The sequence below is a fragment of the Rhinopithecus bieti genome, unplaced genomic scaffold (assembly GCF_001698545.2).
Source record: "Rhinopithecus bieti isolate Rb0 unplaced genomic scaffold, ASM169854v2 scaffold_3043, whole genome shotgun sequence".
Lineage (NCBI taxonomy): Eukaryota > Metazoa > Chordata > Mammalia > Primates > Cercopithecidae > Rhinopithecus > Rhinopithecus bieti.
In genome coordinates, this window is record NW_016804580.1 from 6047041 (window position 1) to 6062857 (window position 15817).

The following is a 15817-nucleotide window of genomic DNA, read 5'->3' on the forward strand; positions in this document are numbered from 1 at the left end:
CCGCCACCTCGCCCGGCTAGTTTTTTGTAGTTTTTAGTAGAGACGGGGTTTCACCGTGTTAGCCAGGATGGTCTCGATCTCCTGACCTCGTGATCCGCCCGTCTCGGCCTCCCAAAGTGCTGGGATTATAGGCTTGAGCCACCGCGCCCGGCCCTGGAAACTTTTCTAATCAAATATATTGTGTTCCGAAATTCAAACAGTAATATAAATTGGATCTAGAAACATTCAAGTCCTGGCATTCTGTGTGCAGCATTGCTGTATTATCAAATACATAGTTTAAAACATCACTGCATAATGAGGCATTTATGCTATCTAATTTTTCTTAGGGAAATAGGTTTTAATCTTTGAAATATAGCCACAGTTCAGAATATAATTGGTAAGTTATATTTTCTAATGATTTTAATGGAAAAATAGAAACCACAATAACTTGTGAAAATAATTTTTAAAGTTAAGCTAAAATGTGAGCGCTTACCATGTGTCAAGTGTTATTTAAGCCCTTTGCATATATTAACTCAATTCTCACAGTGTTTCTATGAGGTAGATACTGTTATCCTCATTTTCCAGATGGAAATTGAGGACAGAGAGGTTTAATAATTTACCCAAAGTGAGATAGCTTGGCTTATATGGTGATAATAAAATGTTTTTCCTCCTGAAAGTATATATGAATTAGGAATTTAAAAAGTAAATACTCAATTTAGTGAGCCTGAATATTTTGGAAGATCGCATTTTCAAGTCATGTGTCAGGGCTGAAAAGCTTGAAGCAGCTACTTTAGAGCTTTTTTGAATCACTTGACTTTAATGTTTATTGACAGGTTAATTGTGCATTTAAAAAAGCTTGCTATATATAACCTGTTCCTGTATGATTGAAGTATGAAGTTTCAGATCTATCTCTAGATGATACATTGCTGTTAATACAGTGCTTTCCAAAGGTGAAATATTTTCATAGGTATTAGTCTTTTGAACCTAATTTTTCTTATTATTCTGCCCTTATCAACATTAGGCAGGAAAAAAATCTACCAAAACAGTGCCCACTTTTCAGTTTCACATTCAGATAATTGAGGAGACTTTAGCCCTTTTCCCCATGCAGTCGACTCCTTTAGAATGAGCCAAGTTCCTAGGAATTTGACAGTTACTACTTTATAAGCAAGCTCTTTTAAAACATCTCTGTAGTCATAGGCAGACATTTGAAAATATAAGAGGTAAACTGTTAATAACAGGAGAAATTTCAAGTTGAAATATATTTTTATCTTGTTAAAATGTTAATATGGTATGCCAGTCTACTTAGGAAATACTAAGTTTATTTTATTTGTTTTGAGTTTGAATACTGCCTTGGTAGAGACTTGCAAATGTTTAATACATTAAATTATTCTAAATTTGCTAAGGATATTCTTTAACTTAGACACCTGAACATATATTGTTTAAAAGTGATTTAAATTTACTTCAATAATTATTGAATTTATTCTTAATCTACTAGTCTTTCAGTCCATCTTGTAAAATAATTACACTTAATGAGGTTTTTACTAGAGTGTTAGAATAAATGTTAGATAACATCTTGAGCAGAAGTGATTTTTATCAGTTATTGGTCTTGGGAAAGAGGAAGGATTCCTCTTTAAGATATTATATGAAGGATGTATACATCCATATATATATGTAATCATATATTATATATATGATCCTTACATAATTTTATATATATATTTGAAAGATTCCTCTTTAAGTTTGTTATGGCAATATTCTTGATTTGAAATAATTTTAGATATATAGAAAAGTTACAAGGACAGTACAGAGAGATATATCATGGATATCCTTCAGTCAGCCTCCCCTAGTGTTAACTTATATTCTTACAGTACCAACAGATCCAAGGAGAATATTCACAATAGCCATTCTCCTTACCTGGGCAGATTAAGATTGAAATGTCATATAATAGGTACTTCTTTTCCAAAAAGAATTTCTAGTCTTTATACCAGATCTTCTGAAACAGTCTTCTGGTACATTAGTAATTCGCTTTCAATGCACTTTTCAAAACCCATTTCCAAAGTATGCTGTAGAGAAGTATGTGTATGTTAATGTTTCCTTTCTTTCTTATTCCAGTTTTTTAAATATAAAAGCTTTCATGCCCTTTATGCTTCATAACCCTTACTTCTTTTGGTTAACATGGACTTCCTTCCTTTCTGCTGAATCTTAGTGCTTTCGCTTATTAATGGCAGCAAAGGTTTTTGAGTCAATGAAACGCCAGACACTGTGTGTGTGCTCTCTTCAATAAGCTGTCTTTCTTTTCCTAGCTCTTCCACTTCTCCATCTTCAGTGCTAAGAAGATTTGGTATCTTTCCACTAAAAGGTGGGGGTTTCTTGGCTTGGAGGCACCAAGTCTTTCCAAAAGACTCATCTAGGGTCCCAGTATTAACTGTTCCAAACATCAGTTAAGAAATGTAGGCTAAGCAGTGACAGTCATTAGTGTAGTCTTGGGTATCTCATCTTACCAACCTTAAAATGATGTTCATGATTTGAGTTTCCCAGCAGAAATTAATATGGAATGTAGATGTTTTTATACACCAAAATGACTCTGTCTCGTCAAATTAATAACTTTTAATTTCTCTTTTGAAAGTCTCTTGTTTAGATAAATGTCTTTACTAGAAAAACAACTACCAGATTAATTTTAGCTATCCCGTTTGGGAAATTGGTCGTTTCTGATAATATTTTCATTTATTGTATTAACTTTTGCAGCCATCTTTTAAAAATAGATACTTCCTTCTTTAGCATATGCTAAAGATACTTTATCTTTCTGCTGATGATCGTCATGCAAATTAGTTGTGCCATACTCCTTTCTAGTTTGATCTTTAGTATATATAGCGGGCATAATAGATAGGGAAACTAAGATAATTCAGAGACTAGATCAAGAAAATGCCACCCCTCTGAAATTTGAAGCTAATAAGGATAAATATTAATATAAAGCCCTTGGCAGAAGGAACCCTTCTTAAAAAAGAGTATATTTCTAGTTCTAGTAAGAGTTGGATCTTTGGATTCTTATCTGAGGCAACTAATGAGACTGATAATTGAAAGCAAAAAGGTGTTCCAAGTGATATATTGATATGTAACACAGATGACTGCATGAACAAGAGTCAAAAGCCTGAAAGTGTTTCCTTGCTTTGGAAGTGCTAAGGCATCTAGAGGTACCCTTTATAAAGTTAATAATAAACTAAAATGAGAATGCCATCCTCAGTGTCTTCTTTGAGGACCACCCCATTCGCATTCTGTACTGTGTTTTCTCTCTTGGTCATATTTTCCTCTCCCCTGTCCTGTGGTCAGCTGTTACTTCTTGCTGCCAACAAACTGTCTCAAGATAAGACTTTTTCTTCCTCCCTCTAATTAATTTTCCATTTCTAATCTATTAAATGTGTAGTGGATCTTTTTTAGAATTGTATCTACAGTAAGAGTAAATTGGCTCTACAAAAGCTATTTTTAAGTATTAGGATCTGAGACTTTAGTAGCCGGGACTGGTAATATCTGTTTTTTTTCTGTTGAATTGTTTGTATTTTTCGTATTCTATATTGTTTTATGAATAGCTAAGATTCCCAAAGAATTGACTTCTGGAGAGAGAAAAAAAATCTTAACCGTATCTCTATTTATGAACTGTGCGTTTTATGTGCCCTCTACTACTAAATACATGGTAAGTGAATAGCACAGTCTTCATGTTGAAGTTATAACTTACCTTTTCCTGAGGGACAGTTGATTGTTAAACAGGACTGTAGAGTACCAACTTACTGACTTTGTCTGCTTATTTTTAATAAGAGAAAAAACAAAACCCAGAAATTGACAGATTTAATTTACACTTTAAAGTGTGAACTATAAAATACACGCTTTGAGATATTAGAAAGCAAGGATGGCACATCCCAGAGACTGTTTCTGTGAACTGTAAATGCACGTTTTCATGCTTTGTAAGTGGGCTAAAGGCCAAGATGCAATGTCATGATGTGAGTCTGTCCAGAAATACAGCTTCTTCTCTGTGTTATTTTGCTTATTATAACTACTGTGTTGTCTTAGTCTCTAATGTGCAGTTACACATGTCCAAATGTCCCACATCTTTTGTTCTTGTTATTCAGCTTCTTTACGATAGAAGTGCTTTAGTTTGATACTTTCAAGAGTTTTGCTTAGTTTATAAAAGCTTCAGTTTGATTTCATTCATGAAAAAGAACAATTCTACTTTAACATTTGTGGTTCTGTTAAATCTGAAAATTATTTCAGGCCACTGGGAGTCTTCTGTGAGTCATAGCATTTTGTATACAAGAGATTTGCCTCCAAAATGTCACATTTTAAGGTCATAATATTCTTGGAAAGTGGGAGAGAGCATGCACATCAAAGAAAGCATTTTTATTACAGTGGATTACGCAATAGTTTGGCCAGCCTCCTTAGCTTCATCTGTTTAAGGGTTCATTTTCGCTTGTTTGGCACAGGTCCCAGTAGAGAGGCCTTCAGAATTGTGGTTAGCAACATGAATGAATTACAAACTTTGGACGAGCTCTTCAGTTAGTAGAGCTGGCTTGCTGCCAAAAAGACAGTGCCTTATATGGGGTCAGGGCAAAGCTGTGATTCGTTGAGTCCTGCATTGTATAGAAAACATACTTGGGATGCCTGTTTGCTTTCTTTTAAAATAAAAACAAAACAAAACAGAAAAGCAGCAGGCTTCCAAGTCTATCAAAATAGGAAGTAACAAAATAGTGTGCAGGTTTTACTAATGACAGAGTTAAGCAATGGAAATACAGCTCCGTGTAGTTGAAATACTAGAAGTAAAAGTTGGACTTTTGACCCCCTTAGCCAGCTTGTGATACGAGAGATTGAAGCATTTTGTTAGATACCTGTTGTCTTCCTGCTTTTATGTTATAGATGGCTTAATAAAATTAATTAGTCACATGTCCACATGGCTACTGTGCCACTGGACTTTGGTATCTGCTAGATACATTGAAAATTAAAAGCAGGAATAGTTACCTTTAGAACGTGCCAATCCTTCTTTTTAAAAAATTTGTAGTTACGGCCAGGTGCGGTGACTCAAGCCTGTAATCCCAGCTCTTTGAGAGGCCGAGGCAGGCGGATCACCTGAAGTCAGGAGTTTGAGACTAGCCTGGCCAACATGGTGAAACCCTGTCTCTACTAAAAATACAAAAAAAATTAGCTGGGCATGGTGGCAGGTGCCTCCTGTAATCCCAGCCACTGGGAAGGCTGAGGCAGGAGAATTGCTTGAACCCTAGAGGCGGAGGTTGCAGTGAGCTGAGAACACGCCATTGCACTCCAGCCTGGGTAAGAGTGAAACTCTGTCTCAAAAAAAAAAAAATATGTAGTTATGTAACTTTTAAAAAATTGACATGTTGAAATGGTAAAACAATGAATGAAATTTGCTTTTCAGAAGGTCACAAATTTTGCTTATATTCTTAACTTGGAGAATATAATTACTAGATCTATTAGAAGGGAAAACTTTAATATATTTTCAAATATAATTCATTTATCATTGTAATTTTTTCCATTTAGGCAAATACTCTATCTGGATCTTCTCTTAGTCAGGCACCGTCTCTTATGTATGGCAATAGATTAAATCCAAATTCATCAATGGCAGCTCTTATAGCTCAGTCTGAAAACAATCAACCAGGTAAGTTTTCAAGAATTACTAAACTCTGAAACTCTACTCTCACCTACTTTAAGTTTTTTCCCCTTTTGGTTCATTTTATTTGAAAACATGTAGGGATGTGGTTTCATAGAGGATTGTACTTAAAAAAAAGATTCACAGTTGGAAAATGTTAAATATTTCAGGTGATGGATATGTTAACTAGCTTGATTTTATTATTCCACATTACATTCATATATCATAACATCAGTTTGTACTCCAAATTTATATAATTACAAATTGTCAATTTACAATAAAAAAAGAATCACAGTTGGAAGTCAATAGTATGCTGTGCTGCAAAATAGCAATGTGCTTTTTTTTTTTACTGTCTGAAATGGAAATGTTTCAGCAGAGCCATCAGCAGGCAGGAATGCAGCAGTGTCTCCTGTGACTTTTGTGATTGATGTGTTCAGTTCTCAGTTCTATGCAATGAAAGTAACATAACACTGGGCTTTTCTGTGAATAGCCTAAACCTTTATTTGCATAATTCATGAAATTGTATTACACAAACTTGGTTAAAAAAATCCTGTTAGAGAATTTCTGCAGTGTTTAGTAATCCTGTGAATGTTCACCAGTTGACATTTTGTCGCATTTGTCTCTTGTACTGTCTTAATGAGCCACTGGATTTGCTTTGTTTCATTCCATCCTTAAGGATTGGTTGACATGTCCAAGTAGTCATGCCTGTTTGGGGGAAGGGAATGGATTTAGCAGTTCACCAAGAATGGATCAGTCTGTCTTTACTCTTTAAGGGTCAGAGGTTACCTGACTCAGAATAAGAGGACAACCTTGAAAGAGGCCAGATAAGGTGATTTTTATAAGGAAGTAACTGCAGGGGAAATACAAGTTACTTTCCAAGCAGAGATATTTGATACTACCTAAGGAATATTTTGAAAAGTTAATTTTTTTTCTTTAAAATTCAGGATTCTGTATTCCTGCTTGTTTTTGTCAATTTGGAAATTTAGTGTTGTATGTAATTTTATTCTTGGTGTAAGGCTCTAACACCATAATTTTAGTCTTGGGGTGCAACTCTATGTAAATGTGTTATATGGCTTGTCTTGGGATGCAAAGTGTTAAAAAATACAAAGCATACGGAGTTGCTGTGATAAGCATACAGATTAGCTGTCCACAGCTGTGATTCATTACTTTAACCGTAGAAATTAAAAGTGGCTGAGGGGAGGGTACAGCAAATGCAAACCACGCTTCTGTGCTGTAAAATTGAAAGGAATGAAAGAACAGAACATAATCCATGGCCTTCTACACCCACAAAAACGTGTAGGGACAACGCCTTACATGCCACAGTTCAGCAATTCTAAACTAGCAACATGCTAGATCTTCTCCTTTCATGGGAACTGCAAAGATAGTGGTAAAGGTTTAGTGTATGTTTTAGGAAAAATCAGGGCAAGAGTTTAAAACCTCTTATCTAGTGAGAGTCACTTTATCAGCTCTGAAATATTTACACTACAGATCAAGATCTTGGAGACAATAGCCGCAACCTAGTTGGCAGAGGAAGCTCACCCCGAGGAAGTCTCTCCCCACGGTAAGCACTATTTACACTGCAAAGTATAGGCAAAGGAAACTGAGATTTGGAAACTTTCTTATCTCATATCAGTAGAGTGTACATTTGTGAGGTTATAAAAGCATTCTACAGATAAGAAGCATGTCTAGACAAGAAAAATGATTCCAAATTAATTTAAATACTAATTTAAACACCATTAGATTTCTAAGTAAAACAAATCCCTTTCCTTTGGTTTCCAATCAGTTCGAACTCTTATTTATTACTTGTATATTGATTTGAATAATTCTTTTTGATCATAAAATAGTTTTAAGATCTCTTAAAGTTGTAGACCCAAGACTTTCAACTTTGGGTTCCAGTTTTAGGCCTGTTATAGGTATAGTACTTAATCCCTTAGTCTCCAGTTTCTAATTCAGTAAAGTCCTGTGGTATATCACTAAATTCCTTCTAGTTCTTAAATTGTTTGAATCAGTTACAGCAAATGTATTACAAGTTTTTTGAAATTATTTTATGACAGTATTCAGGTACCATTTATTAAAATATAATTGGTATATTTGGGGTTACCAAACTGCATATTCCTTCTGTTCTAAATGGGGAGAATGTTGTATGAGATACTGTGTCTGTTTGTAGGGGAGAATGGAACTTTGATGATGGCTATCTATTAATTTTATTTCCCTTCTGTGCCTTCTCTTTGTTTTCTCCGTGTTCTCTAATTTAGGAACCCTCCCTCAAGCATGGTGTTAGACTGGGTGAGAATGGAGAGTAAGAGAAAAACCCATTCTAGGGTCTTTCTTCTAAGTAAGGGAGAAATGTGATTAAAAATGAAAACTTTGGTCAGGCGTGATAGCTCATGTCTATAATCCCAGCACTTTGGGAGGCCAAGTTGGGAGGATTGCTTGAGGCCAGGAGTTCAAGACCAGCCTGGGCAACATGGCAAGACTCCATGTCTACAAATTTTTTTTTTTCCAAAATGAACTTTTTCATATGATGACAGATCATGAATAACAGTATTGCTGATATATTTGGGGAATGTCTGTTAAGGAACATCTTCTTTATCATAGAGATTAGTTCAGTAACCACTAACTTTATTTTCTAATGGTACATCTCTAGTGGTGCCTTTTTTCCTATATAATTCCTGGGTGAACCAAAAGTAGTGTTATTTTCCCTGATTGAACTCTGCAGAAAATCAAATATTCATTCTTTGGAAACCAGGAATCTGAAGAACACAGTGATAAAATTATCTAACTAGTCTGTGATTTTATGTTGTGATTACTTCTATGTTGTTTTTCTTTTCAAAGAAGAAAGTTAATGGATGTTTGCTCAGTGTTTAGTGGAAGAGCACTTCTCTGTCCCCCTTTTAAATTGAAATACTACAAGCTACCGAGAAATTATTAAAATCTCTTAGTGCTGTTTTGCTTAGTATAGTTTTTCCTTTTCATTAGTGAAATGGGACTTAACAAATGGTACTAAATTATTTTTAGCATATTATTTTCAACTTTATATTACTCTTTAGAAATCAGCCTGAAATGTAACAGCCTAAATTATTCTGGCATAATGTACTATTTGCAGAGGGATGGCCAATTGTATGTAGCCCATGATGTTTACATATGGAATAAAACCCCATTTGTTTAACATCTTACAAAATTTTGTAGAGAAGCATATTAAGGCAGTGTCAAGAACACTAGTGGGTTGTTAGAAGACCTGAGTTGTGTAGCCCAGCTCTTGTCACCTCACCAGTAGTGTGTCTTTGGACAAGTCACTAAAACTCCATCCTGTTTCCTCATTTGAAAATGGACCAGGCTTTGACTTCTCACTAGGTTGTTGTGGAGATCATATGAGATATATACAAACACATTGGAAATTCTAAAGCTCTTTAAATGTATTATGTTAGCATGGTAGCTGGAGGTCAGAAATGGCCACACATACTCATTTAAAACAAAAAGTGGAGAGAACATTACACGTTCGTCTTAATACAAGTACTATTTGTTTTAGAAGGGTTGTTTATCATTTGAAGTATAGGTCTAAGACATTTAAAAAATATTCATGTAAAAGGATCGGATTAGGCCGGGCGCGGTGGTTCAAGCCTGTAATCCCAGCACTTTGGGAGGCGGAGACGGGCGGATCACAAGGTCAGGAGATCGAGACCATCCTGGCTAACACGGTGAAACCCTGTCTCTACTAAAATGCAAAAAAATTAGCTGGGCGTGGTGGCGAGCGCTTGTAGTCCCAGCTGCTTGGGAGGCTGAGGCAGGAGAATGGCGTGAACCCGGGAGGCGGAGCTTGCAGTGAGCCGGGATCGCGCCACTGCACTCCAGCCTGGGCGACTGAGCGAGACTCCAAAAAAAAAAAAAAAAAGGATCGAATAAAATTGCTTTGGGGGCTGGGCATGGTGGCTCATTCCTATAATCCCAGCAGTTCGGGAGGCCTAGGCGGGAGGAACACTTCAGCCCAGGAGTTAGAGACTAAGCTGGGCAACGTGGTGAAATTCCGTCTCCCCTGCCCAACCTCCCCTCTACCCCCCCCAAAAAAAAAGCGCTGGGCGTGGTAGCGTGTGCTTTTGTGGTCCCAGCTGCTCAGGAGGCTGAGGTGGGAGGATTGCTTGAACCCGGGACCGAGGAGGTCAAGACTGTAGTGAGCCATCACTGCATCACAGCACTCTAGCATCGCTGACAAAGTGAGACTATTTCCAGAAATGAAAAAAAAAAAAAAAAGGTTTTGTCTTATTTCTTAATTGTGAAAATACTTGAAAATGAGTAATTTTTAATTTATAACAAAAGGCTGCTTCAAGATTGTTAAACATTTCTTTTTAGTGATATTTGAGATTTTAGTTGTTTGTAAATTCAAATATCTTTCACAGTATTATTGTTCAGGGTTATTGTGATACCAAATATATCAAAGCAGAGTGGTAGAGCTCTTTTCTCTTCTGGAAAATTATTTTTAAGTCTAATTTTGTCTTTCCCCCTTTTGTCTTATGCCATACCAAGTTATTTTACAGCCTATTTCAGAGATTGTTGGTGGTGTGTTTATATTTTCTAGTGGTTTTTAATTATCTATGATGGCTAGCTATTCCCTTGATTCTATAATATTGAGAGGAAGAATGATAATTACTCAATTTTAGGGTAGATTATGGTTTTCTAAATCCAGGAACCCGATACTTCTGGCATAGGCAGCTTGATGTTATAACTCATACAGGAGAAAAGGGATCAGCTTAGGTAAGAAACTGCACTCTCTTAAAAGCATTCCCCTTCTTTTTAACTTGAGAATTGTTTTCAACAGATCCCCTGTAAGCAGCTTACAGATTCGCTATGATCAACCAGGCAACAGCAGTTTGGAAAATCTGCCTCCAGTAGCAGCCAGCATAGAACAGCTTTTGGAAAGGCAGTGGAGTGAAGGACAGCAATTTTTATTAGAACAGGGTACTCCTAGTGACAGTAAGTATTCATTTTCTTACGTGTAAGTCAAGACGGATGGGCAGATGGACAAACAGGCAGATGGATGCAGAAGTCACTTTTCATCCAGAGTAGTAATGGGATTATGATATACATTTCATATAATACAGTGAGAGAAAGTATAAGGTAGTGCTTTAATAGAAGAGATTCTATAGTGTTACTGCTTAGACTTGAATCCTGTCTTTACCTGTTATTAATAGTATAATCTTGGGCATGGTTTTTAAAGTTCTTTAGTCTCCTATTTTTACAATTGGGAATAATAATGCACCCATATCAGAGGGTTATTGTGAGGATTAAATGACATGAAAAATATTAGGACTACTGCCTGGCTCATATATAGCATTGTCTTGGTGCTTACCATGATTATACATATTGGTACTTTGTGTCTCCACTGTACTTTGTTCTTACCAGTTTACTAAAATACATGAGCACTGTCTTCTCTTAGCCTAATTGTTTGAAGAAAACTTGCTCACCTCTGGAAAACTTACTTTAAAAAATACATGGAGTCAGCCGGGCGCGGTGGCTCACGTCTGTGATCCTAGCACTTTGGGAGGCTGAGATGGGTGGATCACGTCAGGAGATCGAGACCATCCTGGCTAACACGGTGAAACCCCGTCTCTACTAAAAATACAAAAAAAAATTAGCCGGGTATGGTGGCAGGCGCCTGTAGTCCCAGCTACATGGGAGGCTGAGGCAGGAGAATGGCGTGAACCCAGGGGATGCTGAGATTGTGCCACTGCACTCCAGCCTGGGCGACAGAGCGAGACTCTGTCTCCAGAAAAAAACAAACAAAAAAAACATATAGTCAAGTATGGCCGGCTAGCTTCTTCATAATTTGGAGGAAGAAGAATAATTACTGAATTAAATCTATAATTAATATATGATTATCATCTGTTGATTATAGAGCATGTACTATATATCTATATTTCAGTATCTTCACCATTTTAAGTATTAGGGCCATGGGTATAAAATGCAGAGTTAAAATAGGTGGTGGTTAGCTGGAGATGTGGCCTTGTCTTAATTTAAGGGAAAAATAGGTGATTTTCATCATTTTGGAGTATAAACTTTTGCTGCTTCATTTTATTGAAACATTTTGCTTATTGTTGGCTAAGTGCCATAAATTGGTATTTTGTGAATGGTAACCTGACAAAAAATGGTAATTGTGAGGAAATTTCATGCCGGGCTAATCCTTTAAACACGATAGCTGGAGGATAGGTTTAGCTTAGTCTTATTCCATCTCATTTGGACCCACTAAGATTTCTTTGTGGGATCTTGGAGGGAAGGGATACAAGCTAAATCCTTGGGAAATGGCCAGATGTGTCTGTACCAGAGGAGTTGTATCTTCTAAAGGCTCTGAGGTCATGTTAAACAAATACAACTTTTTAGTACGTGATGGACACTTCAAAAATCTTAACAGTAACACTCTGTGTTGTTAGTTGGGAGGTCCAAGTTGTGGAAGGAATTGAAGTACCTGAGGTGATGGGGGCCAGACTGAAAGCCAGCCTGTTTACAGGGGATGCGCCTTTCTCCAGGACTGGAGACGTGGCTGGGCGCACACATAGCGCTCCCTGCTGGGTGACCTGCAGAGCGACATGCTGAGCAGCTGGGATTAGGGGCTTCCTGCCAGGAAGTCTGATGGCAGCACTTCGTTTAAATGGAACAACAAACAAAAACATGTGCTCATTATTTTGGTAAAGGGTATTGGTGCGATCCTTAACCATTCTATATATGACTTCAATGAAAATAGTGACAGGCTCTTGAATTTTAATAGGCTTTTATTTTGACGAAAATAAAATGTCATCACTTTTCACTGAGAATGGAAAATTACCTGAAGCTGGTGTGTGTTTTTTGGTATGTGGCAACAAAGTTTCCAGAAGGTACATCCAGGAACACTTTGCCTTTGTGCTTATAAAAATACAAACATAGATAGGAAATTTTATCCCACATACAAATTTAGGAACAAAACTTAATCATTTAGAAACACTTTACAGAATTTCTACTGTTCTATTTTAACTTATTTCTAAGGTTACTGGCACTGTGTAAAATACTTAGTCTCATGTGTGTACTTGTCGTTATTAAAAACTATCAAAATGTGTGCTAGTTTTAGGAATGCTAAAGTCATTACACCAACTTCAAGTTGAAAACCGAAGATTAGAGGAACAAATTAAAACTTGACTGCCAAAAGGAACGGCTTCAGTTATTGAATGCACAGCTTTCAGTGCCTTTTCCAACAATAACAGCAAATCCTAGTCCGTCTCATCAAATACACACATTTTCAACACAGACTGGTAAGTGTGAAAATATTTTGTATCTAAAGAAAATAGGCTTTCAGTGTTATTTGTATTATAAGTAATAATTGGTCACCAGTTATATGAAGATGTAGAAAAGGAATGATAGGTCGTTTTTGAAGGGCATAAAGAATCCTGTTAAGTGATCAACTTGAATTTACTCTAACTTCCTTAGTCCATAATATAATGGTAACATTTACTTAAATGTCTAATGATCTCATTATTGATTTAAAGTGATGGTATTCAATATAGATTTTTTTTCCTGTTTAGGTCAGTCAGGAAGAGCAATACTTGATATTTAAGTGGTTTTGATATGGGCTTCAGCATAAGCTTTTAAATAAGCCTTTAATCTTATACATAATGTAATTTAATAGGGTAAATAGGTTTCTTTTTGTCTTTTATTATTCTAGCTCCTACTACTGATTCCTTGAACAGCAGTAAGAGCCCTCATATAGGAAACAGCTTTTTACCTGATAATTCTCTTCCTGTATTAAATCAGGTAATTTTTGTGTGGTTATTTTCATCTGTGTGATTTACTTGTAAATAATAGTATATTATGTCAAATGGTTTTAAATTATTTTAAACAGTTTTGCTGTGTTCTTTAAACTTAGTTTCTCTTCTTTCTTATGCTAGGACTTAACCTCCAGTGGACAAAGCACCAGCAGCTCATCAGCTCTTTCTACCCCACCTCCTGCTGGGCAGAGTCCGGCTCAACAAGGCTCAGGAGTGAGTGGAGTTCAGCAGGTCAATGGTGTGACAGTGGGGGCACTAGCTAGTGGAATGCAGCCTGTAACTTCCACCATTCCTGCCGTGTCTGCAGTGGGTGGAATAATTGGAGCTTTGCCAGGTAACCAACTGGCAATTAATGGCATTGTAGGAGCTTTAAATGGGGTTATGCAGACTCCTGTCACAATGTCCCAGAACCCTACCCCTCTCACTCACACAACTGTACCACCTAATGCAACACATCCAATGCCAGCTACACTGACTAACAGGTAAGAAACTTAAGTATGTTTTGGGTTTTTTAGTGTAACTAACAGAGTACCAGTGTTGTCTATGCCTTAGATTGGGGCTTTCAATGTGTTCCTTTGTAGATATACCTTAATAAGTCTGCCAAAAATTTTAAGTATATTATACACAGAGTACATTTATTTTTGAAAGATTTAAATGAATTTCACTTTTAGTGACAGCATTAAATATGTTCTGTGCTGAAAATTAATCTGTGATGTCTATTTTAAATACTAGTTTTCTTATTTGTATATTGCATTCCTGTATCATAAATTCTGAAGAAAGGTAATATAGTGGAGATAACATGAATATTAGTTTCTTAAAATGTATGTAATATTTTTAATGTTTTAATCAAAGATTTTGGTATAGGATAAAGGTCATTTATTTATCTGAATTCCTAGGAAGTGAGACTCACTGGTTTCACTGTACTGGAACTGCATTTGAATGCTTGTTCAAAACTAGGGGACTAAAGCTATGTTGTTATTAAACATACTTTTGGGGGAATAAATACTTTTAAATGGATTTGCAGTGGGTACTAGAAAGCTGTTTCCTCTAGCTCTCTTCACTGGTGTTTAGTTTTACCATTGGGACCATTAGAAAAGGATAAGTCAAATCAGTAGTATGTTTGGATTCTTTGTTTCAAATATGTGTTTACTTAGTGTGAGTTAAATTATCCTTGAATAATTAAAGATAAATTATTACATATGCCTGTTAGAAACACATGTAAATTTCTATTCCATAAAATAAGTTAGGGCCTATTTGTTTTATAATAAAAACATTTCTTGACAATGTGAATTCTTGTTTAGCTGTACATACATACATATATATATATACACACACACATAATTTGTACATAATTGTTTTCAAAGTGTTTGGATTAAAAATTGTACTTAAGTTATTAAACATCAAATTGAAAAGTTGTCTTTTCTTTTAAACTTCTAAAATGCGTTAGAGGTGTGTAGTAAAAGTAAGAATTGTAATCATTTTTCAGTGCCTCAGGACTAGGATTACTTTCTGACCAGCAAAGACAATTACTTATTCATCAACAGCAGTTTCAGCAGTTGTTAAATTCTCAACAGCTCACACCAGTAAGTTCTTTCTTTTGATAATATTTTATTAGGAGCATGTGTTCTAAGCTGTAATATTCAGTGTGGGTATAGATTTCTCCTTTGTTAAATAACATTATTGAATGCATAATCCAAAAAGTTTTTCTTGCCATGTGGTATACAAGCTGTGATACCTGCAGTGATGTCACATTCACTCCTGAACTTAAAAGCGACAGGGCACGTGACATGGTGCTGCCATAGGCTCTGGTAACACAGTGCCAAATGAGATGTGGTGTGTGTTTTCCCGGAGCTTCATTTTGATACAAGAGATGGATGGACACGATGAACGCTTTTGGTTCTGATAAATGCTGAGAAGAACAAGGAAGTGGAATAAGGGGGGAAGAGCATAGGGAACCAAGGACCATTTTATATAGGATGGCCCTGCCTCTGCAAGGGGTGACTTTTGAGCACAGACCGACATGAGAGCTCAGGAAGTATGCCACAGAGAGAAAGCATGTTGGAGGTAAAGGGGCAGCTGCTCTCAAAGGCCTGGGCGTGCTTGTGTGTGGAAGAGGAGGCAGCAGCAGTGTGGTCAGGGTGGGAGAGGTCAGAGCCAAGCAGGGAGTCTCAGATGATTGCATACAACCTTTCTTGGCTGTTGCAAGAAATTTGGACTTTATCTTGAATATGATGAAAAGCCACTGGCGATTTTTAAAAAGTCTATTACGGAGAATTTCAAGTGTACCAAAAGTAGAGCGGAGAGCACCCTGAAGACCTGTGTAGTCCTCATTCTCTCACCCAGCACTGATAATCTCAGTTTTGTTTATCTTATTTCATTCTCCATCTTTTCAGGATTAAGA

The 15817-nt window shown here is 36.4% G+C and overlaps 1 protein-coding gene across 1 annotated transcript in view; it reads left to right on the forward strand.

The window, feature by feature from the left end:
• Positions 1 to 15817, forward strand: part of MLLT10 (MLLT10 histone lysine methyltransferase DOT1L cofactor) — a 249797-nt gene that overhangs the window by 225852 nt on the left and 8128 nt on the right. The window contains 8 exon segments of the mRNA XM_017869231.1: positions 5521 to 5638; positions 7118 to 7190; positions 10443 to 10597; positions 12717 to 12783; positions 12785 to 12903; positions 13314 to 13402; positions 13537 to 13898; positions 14903 to 14999. Of these exon segments, the coding sequence (XP_017724720.1) occupies positions 5521 to 5638; positions 7118 to 7190; positions 10443 to 10597; positions 12717 to 12783; positions 12785 to 12903; positions 13314 to 13402; positions 13537 to 13898; positions 14903 to 14999 (1080 nt within the window).